This window comes from Telopea speciosissima, chromosome 2 (genome assembly GCF_018873765.1).
Source record: "Telopea speciosissima isolate NSW1024214 ecotype Mountain lineage chromosome 2, Tspe_v1, whole genome shotgun sequence".
Classification (NCBI taxonomy): domain Eukaryota; kingdom Viridiplantae; phylum Streptophyta; class Magnoliopsida; order Proteales; family Proteaceae; genus Telopea; species Telopea speciosissima.
In genome coordinates, this window is record NC_057917.1 from 80,646,323 (window position 1) to 80,667,557 (window position 21,235).

Here is a 21,235-nt window from a genome sequence, read left to right on the forward strand (position 1 = left end):
ATTATATTCTGCAGGAATTCGATGGTGAACATATGTCTTGTTCCCATATGTTTATAATTTGGGATTCAAAGCATGTGTATGCAAGATCCTATTTGTGTGTATAGAAGGCACGTAAAGTTTTGCTAGTATATAAATAAGAGCATGTGCTCTGATTGAATGGAATTTTTTAGTTCAATGGGGGTTGAACAATAATTTCATGTGGTCTTGTGTCTGTATGCAAGAACCACACGATCGATTAGTGTTCTTTTTCCCACAGAATTTTCCACGTATGCAGGAATCACACGATCGATTTGTGTTCTTTTTCCCACAGAATTTTCCATGCCTAACATGTCCGTAACCCTTACTAGAGTTACGATGGAAGCCCCTAGTATGGGTGCCTCTAATTCGTCCAATCTGATATCCCTAGATCGTAGGTATGTAATTAGTTGGGCCTTTACTTGGTCTAACATGTGAGTCCTGGGCTTGATGGGAGTGTTGACATAGTGTGCTATCCAGTCGTGCACCTTGCATGGCTCCCACACCTAGACACACAGACTGCCTTGCCTCCATGTAAAGGCGGCAATCCCAGTGGATATAAAGCGTAGTTTAGAGTTGAGTACTATTTTCCCAGTAAGTTGTGATTGAGCCACACCTATTGCCTTTCTTGTCTTTTAGGACAATTCCTTTGTTTGATATTTCTCTGTTGTGGCATTCTGATAACGAGTAACGAGTATGGAAGCATTGACGGGGACCATGTCCACTGCCAAATCCTCCAAAGTAAACATCAAAATCATGAGTTTCCTGTTAATTTTTAATTAATTTGAACCATATCGAGAGGTAATGTTGCTATTCTAAATGTTGAGACAGAGGATATGATTTGGATTAATCATGTATCAAATTTCATACTCAAAATTCATTCAAATATCCTCCCATGCATCTCTATGTTTGGTACTCATTCTTCAAATAGATTCTGGATGTAGAATGTACTCTGAAGCAAAATAAAAAAAAGTAAAAATAAGAAGAATCGGATTCTAGAATGCATTCTAGACCCAGAATCCATTACAAGATGCACACCAAACACAGCCTTATTGTAGTACGTACAAAGCACCAAAAGGAAAAAGTATTACTTACAAAATTAAATTAAAAAAATATTAGCTTAGCTCAGTATGTTAAATAAAATTGAAAATTGTGCATAAAACATCAAAAAACCTTTCCTTATGCGACATGGTTTGATGAACCTAACTCTTCTCGAAATCAACAAACCGCATATCATCACACTCAAATCAATCTCCAGAATTTGGAGGGAACAAAGCCTTAGGACCCTAAATTTATGAATCATTTTTGAGCAAATGGATCCTATAGTCTACAGGAGAAAAGATCAAACAGAAATAATTTCTGGAAGGGTGATTACATGAAGTCATAGTCATCCATAGCATCATATCCATCAACAACCACATCATCATCTGCCTTATCTACATGAAGCTGCTTCTTCTTTGCACCTGCAACATGACGGAGTTAACAGTTCAATGGACTCATAAGTCATAACCTAGTGTGTGGACCCCTTGAAAGAGATTGGACTCTACCCATGGCCATGCAGCAGCCATCACCGACATCTAGGCAGTGTTTGGTATGCATTCTTGGAATGCATTCTAGATTGCTTTTGCGTTCTCGAATGATAAAAATATTTGATTTTATCGTCCGAGAATGCAAAATCGACCTAGAATGCATTCCAAGAATGCATACCAAACACAGCCCTAATATACAGATACCTCCATAGAGTGCTAGAATGAAAAAAAAGAGTTGCTATGAAGATGCACACCTGGCTTCTTTTTACCAGCATTGGCTTCTTTCTCCGCCTTGAGCTTTTCATTTGCAATTGCCGTTACTGATGAAGCAACTTCTTTTGCATCTGCTGCTTTAAGAGAAGTCATTGATAGTCTCATCACTGCCTTGAGTAGGCCAATGTAATGGAAGCTTTTCTGCAATTAGTAGGAAGACGCAATTAATCATTGAGCCGTATCATTGCTTCATTATCAGAATATCATAATAGAAAAGATATAAAAGAGCAAATTGAACATACCTCATATGGCCTAAGTTTATGAGAAACAAGCTCTGCATACTCTATGAAGTCACTTTCGGATTTGGGTATGAAATTATCAAGAGTCTTCTCGTCACCTCTCTTAGCAAACAGTTCCGTGGTGGATTTATAATCAGCTTCTTCCTCAAGTCTGTAAAGTAGTAACAGAACATTATGGGGATCTTAGGTAGTGAGACTCAAGAAGGTACACCTACTGTGAATCTCCATTCTTCAGATATTATTTGTAGAATGGAACATATGGTGCTTTATGAGCACCAAATTAATAGCCCAATGAGTCCCAGGGGATCGTAATCAATGAAGTAAATTAGAAGCTCTTCCATGGTTCTGCGGATTTGTATCTATTTTGTATTAATGTCTATTTATGAGTCAAAGAACATCATTGCAAATATATTTTCCCACAATTACAAAAGGAACCTACAAACAAGTAAAGTTCTTCCAAGCTGTCTGATGCTTCCACTTATCTAGTGTCAAAGGAGTTTCATCAGTCGCAGTAACTTTTGAGGGGAGGGCGGGTGGCAGCTATCTGGGACATACAGGGCGAGAACTTAACACAACGACCACATGACAGTTCAGTTAGATCTTAAATTCAGTGCACAGGTAACCCACAACATTACATTGACATGGCTTAACTTTCAGACCACTGTCATTTATCCAAAGATCAACTGATCGCTTTAAAACTTTAAAAAAAAAATTGTTCAAAAAAATTACTTCTGGTTGGGACTGTTTCAAATACTGTTGAAAAGGCAGGAAGTATCAGTCTGAACAAGGACAAAGTTTTGTTAGACGACTCCTGTACTGAAACTAAATCTGGGAAATGGTCAAATTTACCTCACTGCAAGGACTGTTAGTGAAGAAAGTTGAAACACTCACTCCTCTTGGTTATACCTCATTCAAGAAGTGAATTTCTGGCCTAATGGTCAAGAATTCTCATATCAATGAATTGTTAAGACTTATGAGTCACATTAACCTTACGAGGATGAGGTCCAGTGTGGAAAACTGAACTCTGGTCCATCATATATGTTTTCTTGAACCTGCTCTCCATATCACCTGGTTTCCACACTACCACCATCACCACCCAAATTTTTTGGGGCATGTGCATGTGTTTGTGCGAGTGTTTTGTCTGTCTATGGATGACATCAGGTCCACTACTAAGTTTCCTATTATCATGTGCATTAAGGGGGTTCAAATGTCCATCCTCCATGTCATTGTTCAAAGCTCCATTTCTTCATCCTTCTTCTCCACTTCCAATTCCTATTTCCTACCTTGAATGTGAGTGAGTGTCAGTGTGGAATATTTGGCACCTCATTTCACATGCATGCACCAAGTTTCCATATCTAAACCTAATCACATGAGCAAGATAAACAGCCTGAATGACAAGAGAAGTAACAGAAGGAATGCTACCTTTGCTGGCGAAGCTTCTCTGCCACTGGGTCTAGAGGCACTGGAGCAGGTGCTTGTTTTGATACTTCAACAGCCTTTCCTTTCTTTTCAATAGCTTTCTTCACAGGTTCTTTTGACATCTTTTCTGCAGGAGGTTCGGGTGCAGGTGCCTAAAGCAAATAATGTTTTAAGTACGGACTTCTGCAAGGCATTAGTTTCTTATGGAAAGTTATACTAAAGCATGTTCTTCCCTAGCCATATGATTTCTCGGAAAGATGCATAGCAGGATATTGCAATAATCAGATTAAGACTTGAGTTCTGACAGAGTAGTTAAGCAGCCAGTTGTCTAAAGGACTGGTGACCAATGTACAACTCTATAGAAAAGTCCATATGACAACGACAGTTGATTCATAAAAGTGCAGCACCACAAGCATGCTAGATAAAAGAATTGATCAGACTTAGATATTGATTTACAAGAAACATGCTAGAAAAAGGTTTTGATAAACATCATGGCACTTTCATATCATAATCATAATCACATCAGTGACTGTAACATCATTTTTGAGGCTAACAAATTGAAATTTCACCCCAAAAAAAAATTAAGAATTGGGATTTTATAAGCTATAGGTGTAATATGGCTTGTTGACTGAATGTAAGTTGGTTTGACTAATAAACAAGAAAATGAAGTGGAAGAGTGAGGGATGTCTGACGGCAGGGGCAATACATACTAGAGAGTAATTGGGTTGGAAGATATGATGCTAGAGTATTGCTAGTTTGAGACAAGGTTCTAAGTAGAACCAGTAAAGATGAAAGAGATGAATTTCCAGTAAAAAATCAAATTTAAAAATATAGATTAAGAGAGAAGAAAGTCTCGCATCCAAGTAATACAACTAACTTCCACATTTTGTAGAGTAATTTAATTTCTTTTTCCTCATGACCCCCTCCTATGACTTGAATTGCAGAGTTTTAGCGTTGTACTCCAAAAAAAAAAGTTCCATAAAGCTTCTTTGATTCCTCACATGTTCCTACATCCTAAATTAATAATTTACTCATTTGGACTTAAGAAATTTTCTATCATAATGTTCATCTCCATATTTTCTGCATCCCCAATAAACTAGGTGGAAGATTTCTTACTTCTAAATATGAAAATTATGTTCTCTTTGGGCTCATTAGCCCCAAGTTGGAAAAATAAAAGAATCCTACAGAAGATTATTATCAGAGGTCCAGAGCCATTGAGATATCCCAGAGTCTTTCCAAACCAAGTAACCCAACAGAAAAAACTGCTGACTAGTTCACTGATGATTGAGATCAATTAAATTCTGACACAGCAGCTCTCCTATCGCTGGAAAAATCAGATCCACTTCGTAGGCCTGAGTCCATAGTTTCTAATCCCAACTTTTCCACTAAAAAGGGCCCCTTTCCAGGCCAAAAAATAAGTCACTTTTGGGGGGTAACAAGTGGTTTTCTTCCACGGGTAAGTGGGTAACTCTAAAATTTCACTTTAGTTTAAAAAAGTCCAGTTGTGAGGTATGCTTTAGTCTTTAAAAATTGTTTTATAGAAGCCCCACTAGCAAGTTGAGGAAGTCTAGCCATGATAAGTCAAACTTGGACCTCTAGTACAAATTGAATTTTATTTCTTTTATACATATCAGCATTTAGAGACTTATTTAGCAAGAATGGGGAAAATTTGTTTTGGATAATAAATAAGAGATTTGTTTTGGATAGTAAGGGATAATAAATGAGCCACAATGTTTATACATTGTTTTCATTGAATTCACTCCTCACAATGTTTATTCTCTGTTCAGGCTGGAGAAATGGCAGCTTTATAGAATTGCTGTGTAAATCAGTCCCATCAGTTCCATTCCCTAAACATTAAACATTTAATGACTCTTAGTCAACTGTGGTTGTCGAAACACAAGACAGCACTAAATCATGAGGAGGGCATTCCTGTCACGAGTGGAACAATCCAGATAAGTTGGTCCAGGATAATCCTACCTCCCATACAAATCTTTAAATCCTTGGAATCTACAAAGGTACATCAAGTTTCAAGAGCTACAAAATAATAAGCCAATCCTTGATATTAGCTGAGCAAGCCCCAACGATAAGAATTTAACGGAAGAGAGTCCAAAAATAAAGTCACAAGACTCGCGTATTCCAACTTGAATTCTACATTCATGACAAGGAAGAATAAAATGAACTGAAAAATATAGAAATTCTAAATTAGAATTCTAACATGGATAATGTGTACAGCAATTTAATTTCTGTCAATGGAATAATTGCAAGCAAATTGCTATCTGTAACAAATTTCTCCAGTCACTTCTCTTTGGCTATTTTTCCTATGGGCCAATATAATTTTACTGTTGGCAAATTAAACCCTCCAAGCCTCAGGAGCTACACCTTTTTTTTTGTGGGGGGAGGGGGGGGGGAGAATACAAGTTTTCGTATTGGAGCCATTCGAAAGCTCATTCAGTCAACTTCCAAATAAGAACATTGCATAGCATTATAAGCAAAATTAGGGAAGTTCTGGGGCATCGTGCCAAGTTTGAGAGGGAATAAAAGAACCCTACCAAAAAAATTAACTTTTAACCATTTTACTTTAGTTTCTTTTCAATTTCCTTCCATAAGTTCCAAAAAAAAGGGTATAAGATGCTCTATGCCACAAGAGCTACACAAACTTGTTACTATCTGAAAGCTCATTCAATTAACTTCCAACAAGCCTACGATGACACGTTTCAAACTCAACTATGCCTTGTCCCACCAAATCACCCACACACGTCCTATTTCCATTCAACTTTAGTCATAGCCACATTTGTTAATCTTAATCCATGCATATCTTTTCTGGCTTCTTCCACAGTTATTTTCGACCTGACACTAGCTTTTTTTGCTCCCCCCCCCCCCAAAAAAAAAAGGATCACATCAGTCCTTACTAAATACTGATGCATTTAAAGATCCTCATGGCACACATCCATGCCACCTCAAATGGCTTTGCTTCAACCTATCATGCATTGACGCTACTCCTAATTACCTCTAATAAGCTCATTTCTTATTCTTATTCTATCTATTCTAGTTTTAATGCCCATCCATCTCAACATCCTCATCTCAGTTACACTTATTTATTTACATTGTGGTTATTTATCGCCCAACATTCAGTTAAGTTGCATTTCAAGCTATATGGGAAAATTTATGGGAAAATATCAAGGTTCAAACTGAGACAGGGTATATATTTTAGGAGTTTTATTTGAATATGAGTAAGATTAATAGCATACTTTCAAGTTTCTATTCTTATCTACCCAAGCATGGAGTGAACGCTTGCCAGTTCTTAAAATTGCAGTTGGATACAAATTAGGAGTCCAAATCAGTTAAATATAATATAGAAAACATAACTATTATTCCATGGTTTTGCAAAACAATCAAGTTCTTCGTTTGTTTCAACTTTCTGAAGACTCGTTATAAGTCTAGTTTGACATGTCCCACATCTCCTAGATCATTTCTATATTTCAAAGGAGGAAAGCACACATAAACCAAACAACACCTGTTTCATACTTTTTGTAAGCCCATGTATATCCAGATTTATATTTTCCAAAAAAGCATCACAATTATACGACATAAAAAGTTCTTGAATTACAGATTTACACTTGCGAGCTTAATTTTGATGTGTTACATCTACTTCAACGCAATTTTCTCATGCAGATGAAAGGGGTTGCATGAGTTGGGCATATAAGAACTGTAATATACCGGAGTAGGTTCATCTTCATCCTCCCAAGAATCTTTCACATCATTCTCATCTGCATCTTCATCATCCCACATATTCTTAGGTATTTCCTTCTTAATAACGGGAGGGGCTGGCTCATCCTCTGTAAAAAACTTACACATCGTTAATTCATCACATAATTATCAAGAATAAGCCATAAGGACCATAAAATATCAATTCCAAATAGGGAAAGTAAAAATAAATTAACAGAACTCAAGCATGAAATTAAACAACAATTTATTCAATAATCTCAATTTTGTAGGAAGATAACCATGGAACACTGTTTCACAACTCTTCAGTCCCTTTACTATTGTTACTAGACAGTAAGAATGCAAAACACCTCTCACGTACACACACACACACACAACTGAAGAGTCAGTGGAAAACATAGGAGCAGTTTAGATTCTTCCGGATTAACTACCTAATAAGGATAATGATATGAGGTGGCTGGGGAGGGCCTTGCAAAGGGCTAAATGAACTTACAGCTGAAGCAAAACGACAATGTTAATTGCTGGACTGAAACACAATATGGAGAACAATCCCTCCAGATTAGGTTGGTAAGATTTTTTAGACTTGCTGGATGGAAATCCAATACAAAAGAACAAAATTACGATTTTCCTTTTTTTTTCAGGTGATGGAGATTGTCTAGGAGTCTAGATTTTCCACTTAACCCAATGACTGGGAGATTCAAAACCTTCCATAAATGAAATGCTTGCCTTGATATAATTATTCATACCTACACATCAAAGACAAATTGAAGTGGTTGACTGAAATTAAGATAAAGTCCTCACAAACTTACGTGAAATATTCCTTGAAGCACAAGACAAAGCAACCTCTATTAGTTATTACAAAAGGATTTGAAAGTGAAAAAAAAAAACTCCCAGAAGGTTCAATTTTTTGCCTGTGGAGAAGAAAAGATCTTAATTGTCGATAATTTGATATACAGGGTTTGAGATTACTAATGACTGCAGCTTTTTCATATATAGGATGGATCTGTCATTAACTTGAACAACAGTGTCCTTTCTCTTTGGCTGATACATGCTCTATCTCTGATGTTTGGTGGCTATAATACTGGGACATTCTAACCTGCCCAAGGTAAATTTGTCAGGCACGACATGAAATGGGGATGGGTATGTCATATACAATGAACCCTCCCAATCTAACGAACACGGGCATGGAAATGGGATTCGTGTCGGTTCCTTCTCGCCATTCATAAATATAACATCAAAGCAAGGTAGAGTCCCCAATTTTCCTAATGGTCCAAAAGCCGAACCCTATAGAATGCCATAAAGCAAGGTAAGGCATTAAACATGGGTGGGAACATCATACACATGACAGAAAAGCATCACCTCAACACAAAGTCATAACAGCAGGAGTTCGTATACACGCAAACAGCTCAATCATTCATCCACATGCAACTGTTATGAAAGCATATAGGGCTAACAACTGAGAATTCTCATGCAAAAGAAGCCCAGTCTATTAGCAAAAGCCAACATAAGCACATGACTTGAGGGCACTCTGTAGTTTACATCTAACACCCTTTTCATGCATCATTTTAAACACCACAGCATCGCCCAAAAGATGCATGAAATCTCCAGCCACAATGTGGAGTTCCTTAAACAATAACCCTCTCTCAAATGATGGTCACCATTAATGCATAGGTGAGGAACAGTTTCCCCCTAAATGTCACATCTATTAGCTAGTTGAATACACTTGTTGCTCAATTATTCCATCAAGGAACAAAGGCCACCAAAAACCTTCTAGGCTATCGTATACCCCACAAGATCTTTTTAAGGGGGAGAAAGTCATAATATGATAACAAAGTGAACTGCCACAGATCTCCATACATCCAGAACGAACATTTGAGACAAATAAAATGGTCCTGCATCTACTGAAGCAAAACATCCATGCCTTTGATTCTCTCATCGATAGATGTCCTCTAAAGATGGTGCCCAAACATATTATAATACTAAACATGTAACTTCATTCTCAACTACTAGGAGATTCAATAAGAGACTTATATTCTATAGTTTTCCTTGATTAATTTCTCCTCTGAAAGCATTACCCTCCATCCAATCCATACTTGGGACTCTGTACTGTAAAAGATATGGTGTACTCTTTCAACCCTTCAAATTCTGCCTTGTGCCATATATGAAAAATGTTATTTCCCACCGATGACCTGTTATCTCTAAATTAAGCAACAAGTCACTTTGCAAGCAGTGCAGGCCAGGTACAACAGCGCAATTATCGAAGGCCCACCCTACCACTGAGCTAATAGCCTGTAGTGCAGGCCTCCCACTGGGACCACTATGCCAGAAGCAAAAGCTCTATCATACTATGCCAAAAGTGAAAGTTCTATCATCAAACTGAACTAACCAATCAGATTCCAATACTTTTCACCAACTTGGGTCTACAAAACAAACTTCCATGGAACAAAGTGAATTTTTAATACATGTCCATCCTTTATGTCCCGAAACAATAGTCTGTAAAAGTTTCGACATCTTCTTGGCCACAAGCCAGCACCAAAAGAATGAACATGAGATACACTGGAATACCAACAAGCATGCTGTCTATCATAGTAAAACAACCTAAAAGCAAAGATGATCTCTTCCAACCTGCAAAACTCCTCATCGCCCTTTCAGTGGATTCCAAATAGTTCTGAAAATAGGGCTTGCCCCTATAGGAATTCCCATGTATGAAAAAAGTGGCTTCAAATTCTAACAAAAAAAACCCCAAAAAAGCACATGCGAAATAATTATAGATTTTTTATTACTTTAAAATTTTTTCAGTTATTTACATAGCCATAGATGATGGAAAGCCACTTCCAGCACAAACAAATTATGTCCGCAAAATAAAAACTGGGATCAAACTACATCCTTCAGAGCCAAGTTATATGCTGCAGAGATACAGAACAAGAGTAAGAATTTGACATATGTATGAGATCTAACCTCACAACCTAAAAAATCTGGTTCCTATAACTCATATTGACAGAGAAAAAAATATTTCAGTCACAAAATGTTATATAACTAAAATGATAACGATATTTAATGTTTGAATATGTAGTATCTAGTAAATTGTATCATTCATATGCCTCCAGAAAATGGTAGAAAAAAATATTAGCATTGAATATTTTCCTCCTATGTACACTAGATGCTTATTTATCCCAGATACAAAAGACAAGCATAAGGAAACATCAAGTGCCAATCAAGAGTTATTGCCATGTTCAAGTCCAACCACTTGTCAATTCAATTTTCCAATCCAATGAAAAAAGAAACAATTACAGATACAAGATATATGCATTATGTGTTTCACAAGTATGCCAATAAAACGGAACATGAGTATTACCCCAGTCCTCCATCCTGCTGAAACTATTCAATCAGTTATTGCACCAAGCTGTCACTGTAAAGGTCTGTAAAGAAAAAAGTGCAGTCCTGCAAAATGTAAAGACAAATATGTGAAAAAAACTGACATAAGAGGCACAATATGTTTAAGATATAATGATCAGAATTCACACAATTGAGTCATCATTTTCACAATGACTTAAAATCCATTATCTATATTCGGATATATTTTCTGCTGGGCAGTTTCTTAGCTCATGCTTAAAGCAAGTTTCTCAATTTCAACTAACTGTTTCAAGGAATATCCAAACACAAATTCGAAAAGAAAAGTGCAAGCAGTTGGATATCATAACATCCAAAAGACAAAAATTCAAAGCAGATCCAGACTTTGATATCAACTTCTGATGACCAATTAAAAGGGGGGAAAATAAATATAATAGAGGAATGGAGCAAAAATCAGCTAAACAAAAGCCCTCGGCGGGATGGCACGCAAAAAAACAATCCCTTCTTGATTTGGCTTTTTATGTTTTTCTTTTTTATAGCGATGAATACCAAAAGCAAACAAATTAACAGATGTAAAATCCCTAGGGGTGAACAAAGATTAACAGAAATTTTCAAAAAAAGGGGACGAATACGGTTGATGTTCTATCTTTCATAATCCATTTCCTACCAGAGAGAATGAAAAAGAACAGAACTTTTTACCATTAGAAAATAACAGATATTCGATTTTCTCAAGAGTTACGGGTAGAGAGTGAGAAATAAATAGAGGTTACGCATAGTTAGATACTTAGATCTATAGCATAAGCGGAAAGCCACAGCTATTTAACAGAGAGAAACATCGACTAATCGTGTTAGATATAAAGAGATATGGTGGTGGAAGTGTTACCGAAAACTCACCTCAACCGAGAGCTCCGAACGGGATTATGCCAACAATTCCTAACACTTAAAGAGGAAAAATAATACAGAAATTAGTAGCGAAACAAATAAAATTCAGAAAGAGAATAAAAAAATTAGGGCTTTCGTTTACCTCAGAACTCGATTTCGTTGAATCGCCGAAACTTGATTAAGAAAAAATTAAAGGACAAATTTGAAACCTGCGAGGGAGAGAGATTTCTCGCAGTCGAGAGTCTGAATCGGTTTTTAGGGTTAGGGTTTCTGATTAGGTGCCAGAGAAAATACGAGAAATGGAATCTCAGAACTAAAAACCCTTAACGGAGCTTGGATTTCTGTGCCGTACTACTGTCCGGTATTCTTTTTCGAAATCAGTAGGTACTATAAGTAGACCCTTCTTCTTCTTACCCCAAAAAAAAGTAGACCCTTCTTCTCGGGTCTTGGATATTCACCGTATCCGCTATAAAACCCGATCCAAACTGGCATTTAAACTGGGATGATGGGACCGTTATCAATTTTGACCCGTCTACGCATTTAGTCAAAAAAGGGTGTCAATTGATTCGATTTGGATTCGATTCGATTCAAGATTTAATATTTACAAACTAAAAATTGAATTATGAGAAAGAGAGGGCTATCAAGTCGTGTGCAGTGCACAATCTCTACTTCTAGAGACAAGGCCGTGTCAAATGATCATCGTACTCTCAGGAATTTCTACATTTCCATGGGGGCACGATGATCATTTCGCGAGGCCTAGTGTTTAGGTGAAGGGTCTGCGCACCACATGCGACCAGATAGCATTCAAAACCAAAAGCGAATCAAATTAATTTGTTTTCATTCGACGTGTACATGGTCTTGCTAATTCGATTCAAATTCATTTTAAGTGGAAATAACCTACTGATAGAAAATTACAACCTTACGAAGATACATTACGATAAGGACCATGTTTTCCTTTAACCACGATGAATGGGAATCCATTTGCCGCGGGCTGTAGAATAGGCGTGAGAAGGTATCAAGATGGTACTTTGAAAATTATACTAAAACCCTATTGGGGTTTGTGAACCCTAAGATTGGTGAAAAAACATTGTTTGTCAAATCTAGTGTCTTTCAACTACTGTTGCGTGACTCAACAAAGAAACACATAATAGATAAATTGACATGACTGTAGGTTCGGTTTATACATATTACATTTTATTAGGTTGGTTCAAACAGGCAGGTCTCAGCCTAAAATTGAAATTGAACCAAACCGAATGATATTTCACTTTTCAAAATTAAAGCTGAACCAAATTCAGTTTTAAATGGTCGATTTCAATTTCAATTTCAGGTCTAAATTTACACTCTTAAAACCGGTACAAATCAATAATTTCAAAACTGAATCACTTTTTGCCCGATTCACCCGGTCTGTACCAATCGTATTATTATCGAATTATAATGATACATATATGTATCGACCGATACACCAATGCATAGAACCATAGCTTCGAAATCCAGCCCAATCTATATAAATCTATACGTTGTTCCCTGAAAATCTCCATTTTGCTGATTTGAATTTTCGATCCGTTATGGTTGTTTTGGCTTTTAGTAACACTTTACAGTCCCTTGATTTAGAATCTCTTGAAAAAAATCCTCAATCCTTGAGAGTGCATTTAAAAAAAATGGATTGATGTGAAATCCATGGATTTTTTTTTTGACAATCATTAAAATAAAAAAATAAAAAAGAAAAGAGAGAAAGAAGGTAAAATGGAGTATCCAACCTTACAACATAACAGAAGCAATTTATTAGTCAAGTGGGAAATCTTTCCAAGCAAAAGCTGGAATACAATGCATCATTCTCACAATTGATTTATCACCAAATATATAAATAAATAAACTACAAGAGATTCTTTTTGATGTTAAGAAAACAATCTTACTCTCTTAAGAGTTTTGTCTTGTTCATGCAGTTATAATGTTTTTTTTTTGGCTTGGTGGAAAATTATCTAATCACTTAGGTGGATGTAGGTATTCATGTCGTACAACGTTAAATTTATTCTCTTTGTTTTTGATTATTTGTTTGGTTTCTTCTTCGTATTTGCGTATTTGACCCAATAAACTCTTCATGCCAAGCATTCAAAATTTACCTACAACTTTAAAAGAATTAAAATAATCCGCCACATCATTTTGCTGAACTCAACTAGTTTTGCGAAGAGTTGTTACTACATGTGAGAACAATGATCCATCCTAAATAATATAGAGTATGAATGATGCAAGACTGGTTTGGTTTTATTTAGGGTAGGACCTAATTTGATTCAAATTACGATTCAAACTATGGATTTGATCCAAGAGCTGGTTCATATCTAGTTTTGTGAACTCAGTAATGTTTATCCAATACGTGGGGTCCATTTCGACTTTTTAAATAGTTTTTTGTTCCAAGGTTTCCATATTAGATCACGCTATATCCCCTCTCTTACCCATATTTCTCTCCTCTCTCCCTTTCGGCTTGGGGTTCCATTTATTCCTTATCCCTGCGTCTCCATTGCTAGTTGTCTTTCAATTTATCTTAAAAGAAAACCGATCACAACCGATTCATCGATTTGATCTGCATCAATTCATATTTAAAAGATTTCCCATAGATGCTACATCTTGATCATATAGAAGAGCCACTACAGAATTAAAATAGAGGAAAGTTGACTCTCTATGACACCAAACTATCTACCAAAACAGAAGGCATATCATGATATGAGAATATGAAGGTATTAAGCAGTCATCTCGCTCGGCATAGCAGTCTTTCATGAATTCGCTAAATATTAGGGGTAGAATAATTGGAATCAAAACAAGAATATTGAATCCTAAAAAAGAAACATATGACTACAATATCATGTCTCCAACATTGCCATTGTTACCATTATTGGATCTACAGTAATTACTTAGGTTGTATTTGAAATGCATTTTTTGAATAAATTCTAACTCTACAAAATTACAACGCATTTTGAAATCTTATTCTTTTCTATTTTCTCACTTCATAATATATTCTAGACCCATAATATATTTTAAGAATGCATATCAAACACAACCTAAATAGTATCACAATATAACACATACATGTCAAGTAAGTGTATATGTTCTCGGATCAGTTAAAAGTTTTGGATTATCGAGGGTTTCAAACCAATCCCAACCAAACCCAATATAGGATTGTTTTTGGGTTAGGCTAGAGTGGGTTCAGGTAAACCCACCCAAGTGCCCATCCATGGTAATCCAGCAGCCATCTAATTTTTCTAATAAGTGAAAAGTAATATTTTTTTTCTTTTAAGAACATAATTTTACTTTATACCATGTTTATTATAAATACTATGTGAAAGATGTTATTCTTACAAGAGGAATTCCATTTAACAAGGCATATAAAATGATTTGACTGCCAAGGTGTAGATTCTAGATTCAACAAGATGTGTCAAGGAGACAATGAGGGGGCAAACTACCATAACTATAAACAAACTTCTTAAGAGTGTCATTTTATATCGTGTGATGCCTTTGACTATGCTAACTTTGAACATGTTTGGTAGGAGTCATAATAGCTTACGGGTTACATTGGTTAATTTTAGAGGTGGAATTACATTCACTCTTAAAATGATTATTTCCATGTAATCAATCAATTAAAGGTATCAACTTTGATTTGCCTTACATCGTCGTAGATGCACCACCTTATAGGGCATTTGTGGGGTAGAAGTAGAAAGATAATCAAGATTTAGTTTGTACTTAATAATTATGTAGTGTCTTAGACTCTTGAAAACCAGTTGTTCAATGAAGAAATTCTTATTATGCTCTTCAAAATTTTCATACAAAGTTGTAAAGCATATTGGAGGTTACATGTTTGAAAGTGTTCATAGAGGAGATGCCATTTTCCATTTATTTATTTATATATACATATTTTTCGAAAGTGAATTTTGGAATCTCTCTTTTAAAAGTGGAAAAATAGTATAAAAAATATACAATCCTAGGTCAAATATAATGGAGTCACATGGACACTGATGGAGAGAGACCATCGAAATCGTGGGTTTCCTGTTTGTACAATTAACCTCACCAATACCAACCCTATACACTTTTATTGCACATAGGAGGGCAATAAGGACATTTTACATGAGGAGCAGATAGATAGACACAAGTGCTAGCGTATCCTGCCCTAGTGACTTGGACAACATTTTCACTATAAATAAATAGGAAAAAACTGTTTTTAATGGCCGTCCATCAATTTGAACCACATTGACTAATAATATGGCAATTCCACATGTCACAGTATATAGTCTAGATTAACTAATCATTAGTCAAAATTCATACTCAAATTCATATATGGTTTTGGTCCAAGAAGCGAACATTTCACTTAATATATTCAATGTAATTAAAATATGTACTGTAATACTTACAAAGTTAGCACCAAAAGGGAAAAATTACTTACAAAATGAATTAAAATCATATTAGCTTATCTATTCTCTGTTAAAGAAAATTAAATTTTGTTCATAAACATGAAAGAAACTTTCCCAAGACATTGTATGATGAACCTAACTCTCTCTCCTCACCCAAAAAACAAAAAGCCCCGCAAATCACAGAGCTCAAAATCAATCTCCAGAATCTGGAGAAAACAAGGCCTTAGGATCCTCATCTGTGATTCACGTTTGAGAAATTGGATCCTAGTAGACAGGAGAAAAGATGAAACAGAAATAGTTTCTGAAAGGGATTACATGAAGTCATAGTCATCCAGAGCATCATAAGAATTAACAACCACATCATCATCTGGTCTACCTACGTGAAGCTGCTTCTTCTTTGCACCTGTAACAACGCAGATTCAACAATTCAGGGAACTCATAACTAAGGATATAAATTGGTGGCAAACTATAAATGAAGATAGGAAATCTAAGCTACTCAATCGATAGATCTCATGAATGGATTTCCCAAGGCATTTGCTAATGTTTAACACACTCAACACAAAAGTTTGCCATGTGGTCATGCAGGCTATCACTGAGATTTAATTTACAGATACCTCAACTAGAATGGAAAGAAAATTTGCTCTGAAGATGCACACCTGTTTTCTTTTTACCCGCATTGGCTTCTTTCTCTGCCTTGAGCTTTTCATTAGCAATTGCTGATACCGATGAAGCAACTTCTTTTGCATCTGCTGCTTTAAGAGTAGTCAATGATAGCCTTATCACTGCCCTGAGTAGGCTGATGTAATGGAAACTTTTCTGCAATATGTTGAAAGACATGATTAACCAATGAAACATACCATTGCTTCATTATCAGATAATACAATAGAATAGGGAACACTATAAAAAAACAAATTGAACATACCTCACATGGCCTGATTTTTTGAGAAATAAGCTCTGCATACTCTATGAAGTCACTTTCGATTTTGGGTATGAAATTATCAAGAGTCTTCTCGTCACCTCTCTTAGCAAAAAGTTCCGTGGTGGATTTGTAATCAGCTTCTTCCACCAGTCTGTGAAGAAGTAACAGAACATAATGGGGATCTATAACGAGACCTAAGCAGGCACACTTGTTGTGAACTCTATTATTCAGTCACCATTTGTGAATGAAACATATAATGCCTTATGAGCACCAAATTACTCCCCCCCCCCCTCCCCAGTCCCACTGGACCATTATCAGTGAACTACCTTGGGAGCTCTTTCATGGTTCTGCCTATTTGTATGTGTGTATAAATGCCTATTCCTGAATCAAATAACATTATTGCAAATAAATTGTTCCACAGTTACAAAATAGAACGAACATAGAAAATAAAATTATTCCAAGCGGTCTGATGCTTCCACTTATCTAGTGTCAATAGAGTTTCATCAGCCGGAATAACATTTGGAGGCAGTTATCCAGCACAAAAAGGGCAAGAACTTAATCTAACCAAACTGCCACATGACAGTTCGGTTATCTTAAATTCAGTGCACATGTATGTAACCCACAGCATTATGTTGTCATAGCTTAACTTTCAGACCAATCTCACTTATCCACAGATCAACAGAGTGCTCTAAAAATTGTTCAAAAAAGTCACTTCTACAGGGAACTGATTGAGGTACTGTTCAGAAGATGGGAAAGCCCCATCCATGGCTCACTAATATCAGTCTGAACAAGAAGCAAGCTTTGTTAGACAACTCATGCACTGAAAATAATTCTGGGTGATGACCAAATTCACCTGACTGCAAGGGCTGTTTAGTCAAGCAAGTTGAGACACTCCTTCTTGGTCTTATTTCTTTAACACCATGCCTCATTCAAGTAGTGAATGACTGACTTAGTGGTCAAGAATCATCAGCCCACTGAATTGTCATGAGCCACATTAACCTTATGAGGATGAAGTTGACTGTGGAAAACAGATGTCATGTCCACCTTGAATTTTTCTTTAGCCTGCGCTCCATATCACCTGGTTTCCACACCATGCAAATTTATTGGGTCATGTGTATGTGTGTATTTGTGTTATTCTCTGTCAATGGATGACATCAGGTCCATTACTAAGTTTCCCTATTATCAAGTCCATAAAGGGTGTTCAAATGTCCATCCTCCATGTTATTAAGTTCAAAGCTCCATTTTTTCCTCCTTTTCTCCATTTTCAAATAACTAGTTCCTAGCTTGTATGCGAGTCATTGTATGTGCAGATATTTGGCACCTTAATTTACATGAATGCACCAAGTCTTCAACTCTCCATATCTAAACCCTAATTACAGGAGCAAGAAAAACAGTCTGAATGACAAGAGGAACAGCAGAAGGAATGTTACCTTTGTTGTTGAAGCTTCTCTGCCACAGGATCAAGGGGCACTGAAGCAGGTGCTTGTTTCGATACTTTGGCAGCCTTTCCTTTCTTGTCACTAGCTTTTGTCGCAGGTTCTTTTGACACCTTTTCTGCAGGAGGTTCTGGTGCAGGTGCCTAAAGCCAATGATGCTTAAGTAAGAACTTTTGCAAGGCACTAATTTCAAATGGAGAGCTATACTAAAGCATGTTCTTCCCTAACCATATGATTTCTCAGAAAGATGCATTGCAGGAGGTTGCAGGAGATTGCAATAACCAAATTAAAACTTTTCTGACAGAATAGCCAAGTAGTCAGTTGCCTAAAGGACAGTAACTAATGTACAACTCTCCAGAGAAATCCATATGACAAGCACAGTTTATTAATAAAAGTGCATCAGCAAAAGCACACTAGATTAAGGAATTGATCACAGAATTAGATGTCTATTTTCAAAAAACATGTTAGATAAAGGTATTGATAAACATCATGGCATTTTCATATCATACTCATTATCACATCAATGACTGTAACATCATTTTTGTGGCCAACAAATTGACTTAAATTTAAACACACACACACACACACACAACCAAAAAAGAAAGATTAGGGATTGGGATTTTTACAAGGTATAGGTGTAATATGGTTTGCTGATTGAATGTAAGTTGGTTTGAGTAATAAACCAGAAAATGAAATGGAAGATTGAGGATGTCTGAACTCTGAAGCCAGAGACAATGCATACTAGAAGGTAATTGGATTGGGAGGTTATGATTCTAGAGTATTGCTACAAGGTTTTAATTAGAACCAGTAAGGATGAAAGAGATGAATTTCCAGCAGAAAAATCAAATTATAAATACAAATGAAGAGATGAGAAAGAAAGTTTCATTTGCATCTAATACAACTCACTCCCACATTTTGTAAGAGAAATTGATTTCTTTTTTCCTCAACTTCCCCCTCCTATGACTTGTATTGCAGAGTTTCAGTGTACTCCAAAATGATTTCATAAAGCTTCTTTGATTCACCCATGTTCCTAAACCCCAAATTATTAATTAACTCACTTGGACTTCAAGTTTTCTCTAATAAGATTTATTCTTCGTATTTTTTGCAACCCCAATAAACTGGATGGAAGGGAATGCACGAGTTGGGCATATAAGAACTGTCTCATACCGGAGTAGGTTCATCTTCATCCTCCCACGAATCCTTCACATCATTCTCATCTACATCTTCATCATCCCACATATTCCTGGGTTGCTCCTTCTTAAGAATGGGAGGTACTGCCTCATCCTCTGTAAAAGTTAGAACATCAATAACTCATTACAGAATTATCAAGAAAAAGGTTTAAGCCATAAGGTCCATAAAATATCAAGTCCAACTAGAGAAAGTAAAGATAAATTAACATAACTCATACATTAATTTACACAGGAATTTATTCAATAACCTCAATATTGTAGGAATAAAATCATAAAACACCGTTTCCCAACTCTCGAGTCCCTTTACTAGGTACTAGACAGTGTGCAATACACCCTCCACAAACAACACAGAGACACACTCAAATGAAGAGTCCATGGAAAACAAATGAGCAGTTTAGACTTGTTGGGCACAATCTTCTAATAAAAATAATGTTATGAGGTGGATGGGGAGGGAATTGCAAAGGGAAAATGTCACTTACAGAAAATGGTACAACAAAATGTTAGTATTTATATTTTTCTCCTATGTATAAATCAATAATCGATGCAATGGTCAAGTCAAATCACTTTTCAATCCAATGACGTAAGATACAATTACAGATACAAGATACATGCAATAAGTTTTTAACAAGTATGCAAATACATCAGAACATGAGTATTACCCCAGTCCTCCATCCTGCTGAAACTATTCAATCAATTATTGCACTAAGCCTTCACTATAAAGCTCCGTATGAAAAAAGTGCAGTCCTGCATATTGGAAAGACAAATGTGTGAAAAAACTGACAATAGAAGCACAATATATTTAAGATATAATAATAGGAGTCACTTAATCGAGTCATTGGTTTGACAACAAAACAAAATCCATTAGCTATATTCAGGAACAATATCTACCAGGCAGTTTATTACCTCATGCTTAAAGCCAGTTTCTCAATTTCAATAATGCTCTTATATGTCATTAACTAAGGCATAAGAACTCAATAATTTCAGGTTCAACTTCTTCTTTTATTTTATGCTTGAGGTTTCTTTGAACTTCTTATCAAATTTCTTGACAATGTCACAAGACTCACAACCCTATGAACAGTTTCAAGCAATATCCAAACACAAATTTGAAAAGTAAAAAAAAAAAAAATGATAGTAGTTTGATAGTTATAACATCCAAATGACCAAAAGTCATATCAAATCCTTTGACATCAACAATATCTGATAACCAATAAAAAGGGGGGGGGGGGAAATACATAAAGGGTGAACATAGATTAACAGAAAATTTCAAAACAATGGGGCAAAAACGGTTTATGTTGTACCTTTTCATTACCTATCTTACCAGAGAGAAGGGAAAACAACAGAACTATTATACAATTACAAATAACAGAATTTTCGATTTAGAAATAATGGCAATTCTGTAACTATATCAAAAGTAGCAAGGAGAGTAGCAATCTGGTAAATAATCAGAATTGTAAAGGACTACCTTGGAAGGTGGATATGGATTAAGACTGAAAGGTCTTTAATATATTTTGTATGGGGGACCATGTTGAAAGCAATTATAAGGTATCAGACAGAACAGAATTACAGTAAAAAAAGGGAGGTACTTTTGAAAACAAATATAAAATAAAGTTAGAAATAATCCACGATTGGAGTCTTCTTCAACCTTCGGCACTTGACTTGGGCAATATAAACCAGCGGAACTTCAAATGAGAGATCTCTTTCGATACTTGTTGAATGCAATTAAGGTTCAGCCACATCAGTGACTGAAGAGGGAACGTTTACCTTCTAAATCAGATCTCGAGCCAATTTGATTTGCAGGTTTCGATTCTGGGAGAAAGGGATAGGGTACGAGGGAACAGGATATTAGAGTCACAATGAAGAAG

General features: G+C 36.0%; 2 protein-coding genes across 2 annotated transcripts; both read right to left on the reverse strand.

Moving 5' to 3' along the window:
• Positions 1–1,008: 1,008 nt before the first annotated feature.
• Positions 1,009–20,160, reverse strand: LOC122652172 (eukaryotic translation initiation factor 3 subunit J-like). Its single transcript, XM_043845849.1, has 7 exons — positions 20,033–20,160; positions 19,351–19,469; positions 18,178–18,326; positions 16,751–16,898; positions 16,485–16,644; positions 16,046–16,231; positions 1,009–1,292 (listed from the first exon to the last, which is right to left on the reverse strand). The coding sequence occupies exons 1-6, from the start codon at positions 20,043–20,045 to the stop codon at positions 16,140–16,142; spliced, it is 681 nt and encodes a 226-aa protein (XP_043701784.1). The 5' UTR covers positions 20,046–20,160; the 3' UTR covers positions 1,009–1,292; positions 16,046–16,139.
• Positions 1,107–11,519, reverse strand: LOC122652171 (eukaryotic translation initiation factor 3 subunit J-A). Its single transcript, XM_043845848.1, has 7 exons — positions 11,444–11,519; positions 10,554–10,639; positions 7,193–7,311; positions 3,479–3,627; positions 2,060–2,207; positions 1,799–1,958; positions 1,107–1,478 (listed from the first exon to the last, which is right to left on the reverse strand). The coding sequence occupies exons 2-7, from the start codon at positions 10,564–10,566 to the stop codon at positions 1,387–1,389; spliced, it is 681 nt and encodes a 226-aa protein (XP_043701783.1). The 5' UTR covers positions 10,567–10,639; positions 11,444–11,519; the 3' UTR covers positions 1,107–1,386.
• Positions 20,161–21,235: the final 1,075 nt, after the last annotated feature.

Bases quoted from the DNA above. Each gene is read 5' to 3' on its own strand.
- LOC122652171 (XM_043845848.1), bottom strand. The intron at 1,959-2,059 runs GTATGTTCAATT...TACTAATTGCAG, and splicing joins ATAAACTTAGGCCATATGAG to AAAAGCTTCCATTACATTGG. The intron at 1,479-1,798 runs GTGTGCATCTTC...GTCATGTTGCAG, and splicing joins TGCTGGTAAAAAGAAGCCAG to GTGCAAAGAAGAAGCAGCTT.
- LOC122652172 (XM_043845849.1), bottom strand. The intron at 16,899-18,177 runs GTAACATTCCTT...ACTTCTTCACAG, and splicing joins GAGAAGCTTCAACAACAAAG to ACTGGTGGAAGAAGCTGATT. The intron at 16,232-16,484 runs GTGTGCATCTTC...GCGTTGTTACAG, and splicing joins TGCGGGTAAAAAGAAAACAG to GTGCAAAGAAGAAGCAGCTT.